Genomic DNA, 5,906 nt, shown 5'->3' on the forward strand with positions numbered 1-5,906 from the left:
CGAGAGAACGCCCGCACAGCCTTGCTTCATGTGTGTCAATTCTAGCGATGGAAAGTAAGACCCCAAAGGCATTTCTGTGCCGAGGAATTAAACCCCAAATCAGTGCGGTGCCGGATGCGAGGACGCGGCAGGCATACCGGCGGAAGCGCCGTGAGGGCCGAGCGTGAAGGGGCGGCGGCAGCGGGGGGTTGTCATCTGGGGACCGGGCGCTGCAGTACGAACGTGTTGTGATCTCGAAGCTGAATCTGGTGGGAGACTACTGTAAGGGGAATTGCAGCGTAATGACCGCTCTGGAAGGCACCGGCACATAATGTCAGCTCTCGCTTAGGAAAACGCAAGCATCGCTTCCACGTGCAGCGTTAACGGGAAAGCAGAAGCACGTACAACGGCCGTCTCGCCGGTGCAGCAGGGCAGGCAGTTACAGGGGCACCGGCAGACGCTCGTACGCGGAGCCCTTCCGCCCATTACTGGTTTCCCGGGGCAGTATCTGTCAGGGCGGCGGGCCGGGGGCAGACGCGGTACCGACCGAGGGGGAGGCGGGCCGGGCGCCCGCAGGAAGCTCCTCGGGCAGGCGCCCACCCTTCCCTCCGCGCCCGGGCGCCACTCGCCCTCCTCGGGCACTCGCCCTGAGGCGACAGGACGGCGAACGGCCCCCCCCGCCGGCGCGGGCCCCGCGGCCGGGCCGCCCCGCGCTCCCTCCCTCTCAGCCGGGCCGCCCGCCCCGCCCCCTCACACCCCTCCTGCCAATCATCCTGCCCCCGCCCCCGAGACCCGAGGTGCGGGGTTTGAAAGCGGGCCGGTCCACGCGGCGCGCAGCCGGGGGGGGAGAGGGAGCGGCGCGGCCGGTGGGCGCGGGGCGGCCTCGCCCGGCCGGCGGTCTCCGGCCGCGGGAGCCGCCCCCGCGCCGGCGGGTGAGTCCTTCCCCGCCCGCCGCGCGGGCCGGCGGCGGCGGGAGCGGCCGGCGGGCGGTTGGTGGCGGGGGCTTCCCCCCCCGCCCGGCGCAGTGGGAGGCGCCCGGGATCCCGCGTCACCCATTGTTTACAAACCAACCCCAGCGGGCCGAGCTCCAGCTTCAACCGCAGCCGCCGGAGCCGCGTGTGCTCGCGTGCGCGCGGGGCGGCGGGCGGCGGCCCCGGTCCCGCTGCGTCTGCGGCACGGCACGGCACGGCAGGGCGCCGGCCGAGATGCCGTGCCGCCCGGGCGAGCGCTTCCTGCTGCTGGAGCGCTCGGTCGCCGTGGGGCAGGCGGGCTCCAAGGAGGTGGACGCGCTGGTGGCCAAGCTGGGCGAGGTGCTGCAGCTGAGCGCCCAGCGGGCGCCGCCGCCGCCCCGCGCCCCCAAGCACCTGGGGCCGGGCAGCGCCCGCGACCGCGCCGCCCCCTACTCGCCGCGCTGCAGCGGCGGCGGCGGCGGCCTGCTGGCGCCGCGGGGGCCGGCCCCGCCGCAAGCCCACCAGCAGCACGCCGAGCCCCCGCGGCCGGACCGGAGCGGCCACCAGCGGGTGACCAAGCAGCTGTGCGGCCGGGGCTGGCTGCGGAGCGCCGCCCGCCGGAGGAAGCAACCGCCGCCGGGGCCGGGCGACGGGCCGGCGGAGGAGGAGGATCCCCACCGGCTCCTGCAGCAGCTCATCCTCTCCGGCAACCTCATCAAAGAAGCCGTCCGGCGGCTGCAGCTAGCGGCGGCGGCGGCGGCAGCGGCGGCCTCCACGGCCTCCAGCGGCAGCGCCTCGGCGGGGAGCAGCGGCGCGGACGGCGAGGCGGCCGAGGCGGCGGCGGTGCAGCCCCTGCAGTAGCCGGCGGGCACGAGCGGCGGCGGCGGCGGCCGGGTCAGAGGAGCGCGGCTGGGGCGGCCGCTAGCGGCGGCGGCGGCGGCGGGGCCCCCCGCCGAGCGGACTGCGGGAGCGCGGTGCTGGCTCCGCCGCGATGTAAGTCTCCCCCCGCGGCGGGGCGGCGGCGGGGCCCCCCCCTCCCGCTGCGGGGGGGGCCGGGCGCGGCGCGGTCGCTGTCGGTTGGGGTAGGGCGCGTGTGCCCCCCCCTCCCCGCCCCAAGGTCACCCCCGGCGCGGCGCCGAGCTCCGCCGCCCTCCGAGCGGCGGAGGCCGCGCCCGCCCCGCGGTGTTGTTGTGCCCCCCCGCCCCTGCCTTCCCCGGAGCTCCTCCTCCTCCTCCCCCCGCCGGGGCAGCGCGGCCGGGGCCGCGGACCCCCCCGCCGCCGGTCGCCGGCCGCCGCGGGGCTGCCCCGCCGCCGGGCTCCGTCTCCCAGGAGCCATTTGCAATAATTCTCGCTGACCCCGGCGGGAGGTGTTTCCTTTCCCCTCCCGGGCTGGTTTGGGTTTTTTGTTTGGTTTTTTATTATTATTATTTTAACGTTTATTATTATTTTTTTCCCGTTGTGACTGTATGAAGCAGTTTAAAAAATGTGAATATCAAAGCTGGAAAGGCAGCTGGACTTACAATTGTAAAGCCTGATGAGTGAATGGAGCCTGAAACGCATTGTTCACATAAGGTAGCCGAAACAAGTTTTTTCTACCAAAAAAAAAGAAAAAAAAAATCAACAAACCTGAATCCACCCTTCCCCGACAAACTCAATGGCTCGAATACAAGGTGCAGCTGTTGATTTTAAGTATATGCACTTCGTACCGGAGTGTTTGAAACGTGTTCCTGATTTACAGGACTTACTGTCTTAATTAACCTGTCTGTATTGAATAAACGTGGTCTTGTTTTTATTTTTGGGTCTGTGTCTCATTGTTAAGGGGAAGTGAATTTTGGTTCACGAGAACAAAACTATGTGGATGATGCTCCAGTAGGCATGTTCCCCTTGATCTCCTTTCGGTTGCGAGATCTCCATTTTGCAGACAAAAAAAAAAAATCCCCACAACAATCCGCATAGTCTGATGCAGTGGGACACCGGTTATTAATGCACGGAGATGCAACTGAGCCCCTTTGTTTGCCAGCAGCGCTCATTCGTAAGCCGTGAGATGCCCCTTCGAGCAGCCGAGATTGAGGCTGTTGGAATTTGTAAGTCAAATCATACTGAAACCAAATTTAGGTATCTTGTATTGGGGAAGGAACAGAGCTTGTGTTGGTTACTTGTTTGGGTTTTTTTCTTTCTCCAGGGAGAGGGCAAAAAAAAAGGCTAGAAAGGAGGGGTGAGAGGTCTATGCATCATTTTTTTGGTTTGTTTTTAAATCTGAAAAACATAGAATTTGATGCTGATGATGATTAAGTTCCAATGCCTACTCTGAATAGCCTCCTTGGTAAAATCCTGTGTTAGGTTTTTAGGAGTCAAAAGAATGAGCTTCAAGATCAGAACTGAACACATCAGACAGACTGGAGCATAACAATCTCCCAACCCCCACTCAATTTGAGGTAAAAGCTGCTCCTTTGAAGAAGGTAGCAATCCCACATGAAAGAAAATGGAAGATGTTTGCCTTTGTCCAAGAGAGCAATTTGAGCAGCTACGTTTACTTGTGCGATTAGTTCTTTTGAGAATACATTAAATCCACAAAATATTTTAGATTTCTTTCTCTGCTACCAGCTACTGATAGGAACTGATGCTGAAGGTTTTTGTAATGTCTCACTGAATTCCTCGTGCGCTAGGAACAGTATGTGATGTTATTATTAGCTTTATCTTGATTAATTTATAAGTAGAATGCAGTTTTTCCATATCAAAGCATGTAAAATGCGAAGAAAGAAATTCAGCACACTTTAGAACCTCCTTAATTACTAACATCTGAAGTCCTTTTTCTCATAACTTAGCTGCTTTTGTGGCATTTTGCACAACTTGGAAAGGATTCAGATCTGCCATTAGTTCTTACCCTCTAATACAATAATGTAATGTGTAGGTTGTCCTTACCTCAAATGAATTTTTATTTGACATTTTCTTGTTTCTTTCTTAATCCAGGAAAAAAAAGTTCAATAGAATGTAAAAAGAAATCTTAGCTTCAAATGCAACCACTAGCCAACAACTAAAAAACTAGTTGTTCTTGTATTTGTCCTTTAGCTGCTCAGGCAGATAGGTATTCGCTGTGCCGATGCCGAATTTGAACCATAGGATGAGTAGTTTAATTGTCTTTACTAAAAGAGCTGGAGGAAACAAGCTAAAAAATGAGCATAGCCGATGGAGCCCGAGTTGTTACACAACTACGGTTAAAAGTATATGTGTGGCTGTCAGCTGAAATTCTGAAGGCTGGCATGGTTGACTTGAATTTTTTGCCACTGGTAATTATGCATCGATTCTGCATCCCCCTTGGCCCCCTCCTTCCCCCCTCCCCAAATCCTAGCCTCTGTATACTAATGAGAACAGCTAACTTTACAAGTGTCCTTTGTAGTCATTGAAAGCCTCAAGACATTCCTTTTAAGGATTTTACTAGAATAACACTTTTCAATAAACTGGCAGTTGAAGTGAGGCTTAGAAAAGATGCTAATAAATTTCACAGTGACTGGCTGGTTTTTAAGCTTCCTAAATTACTTCTAAAATAGCTTTTACTTTCTCCTTTGTGCAAGGCTGGGAGATGTATATATGAAAAGGGTTATAGTGAGCTAAGTGTTATGTAGAGTGTGTGATGATTTGGTAAAAGGGTTTTTGGCACTTGTTTCAGATAACTTGCATAACTCACCGACACATCTTCATCACTTGTAACGTGAACATCCTAAGCTCATGCCAGCAGCCTTTATCGTCACATCTTCCTTATAAGTCTGTAAAATTATCTTTTTCAAAACGGAGCACATGTCACGTCTTCATAAGGGAACGGATTGAATGTGGCTTATTTTGGTTTTGGAAGCCAAGTTTTACAAGATGTTGGACCAATCGAAATATTGCCAGAAGGTTTCCATTGATTCATTGCAAATTCTTTTTCAAATATTGCCTTGTGCTATGCTATGCAGGCATACAAACAAAAAGGAACTTTGATATAAAAGCCACCGTCTACTTTGTTTCCTAAATAGGATAAAAAAGGTTGAACAGTGAAGTAAACATTTTTGTAAGCTTTTTTTTCGTTTTAGAGGTAGGGTTTCTTTAATACATTTAGCCTCTGCTGATCCTCAGATACCAATTGGTTTCTGGAGAGACAAAAAGCAAATCTGGATACATGCTACATTTGGCCTTCACAGTATGCTTAGACTATCAGTCAGTGAAAAGACAGTTTGCCTCAGCTTTAAATTTGGAATAAAATTATATTTTCATAATAGGCATTTAGCTAGGTTTTATCTTTTTTTTTTTTCCCCCGCCTTATGAGGAAAAAATTGTTCAACACACAAGATTTTCCAGTGGATCACGTATGAGCTGTAGGATCAAAAATAAACCATTTAGATATTTGTAACAAGTGATACTGCAATGCATTGGGGAAGAAGTTTATTTTCATTATATTTACAGAGGGCTATATTTTGGGGGTAAACTTGTTTTTAAATAATTTTGTAAACATGCACAAAAGACTCACAATCTCATCTTTCAGTGTGCCTCTCTGTGGCGTTGCATTAGCATGGCACGAGGCTGCCACAGCTTTTTCATTAGTAGTCTACGTTGCAGCTTAATTCCTCCTGGGTTTTCTCTATATGACTGAAAAAGTGTTTTCCTGACCCCTTGCCCAACACTCAGCTTTGCACCCTTGTTATATCTTGCTCTCTACTCTCACATTCCCTGAACTCTTGAAAGTAACTCAGTTTAGCCAGAAGTCTGGCAGGTAGAATGATTTTTGTCTGCTATTCCCCTCGTGTCTCCTGTCTCCCTTCCAGCTTACTATTGTGTATTGCACCAGCACTTAGAGATTCTTGTAAAATTTATGTTGGTACAGTACTTGGCATAATAAACATGGTAGGTAAGTAGGGACTCTGCCCTAAGTCCTTAGAATCATGTTTTAAAGAGGGTTTTAAAGAAAATAGCAAGTGCATCTCATAGAAAGCGTAAGGGAGA

General features: G+C 53.3%; 1 protein-coding gene across 2 annotated transcripts; it reads left to right on the forward strand.

Annotated features, from left to right (window-relative positions):
- The first annotated feature begins 1,058 nt into the window (after nt 1-1,058).
- Nucleotides 1,059-2,715, forward strand: LOC140646864 (GSK-3-binding protein-like). Of its 2 annotated transcripts, none has more exons than XM_072851195.1 (2): nt 1,059-1,922; nt 2,402-2,715. In XM_072851195.1, exon 1 carries the CDS (start codon nt 1,185-1,187, stop codon nt 1,788-1,790), a length of 606 nt encoding a protein of 201 aa, XP_072707296.1. In that variant the 5' UTR covers nt 1,059-1,184; the 3' UTR covers nt 1,791-1,922; nt 2,402-2,715. The 2 variants fall into 2 exon arrangements, with proteins under 2 accessions (XP_072707296.1, XP_072707297.1); XM_072851196.1 differs by having other exon boundaries at nt 2,405-2,715.
- Nucleotides 2,716-5,906: the final 3,191 nt, after the last annotated feature.

This window comes from Ciconia boyciana, chromosome 2 (assembly GCF_034638445.1).
Source record: "Ciconia boyciana chromosome 2, ASM3463844v1, whole genome shotgun sequence".
NCBI lineage: Eukaryota > Metazoa > Chordata > Aves > Ciconiiformes > Ciconiidae > Ciconia > Ciconia boyciana.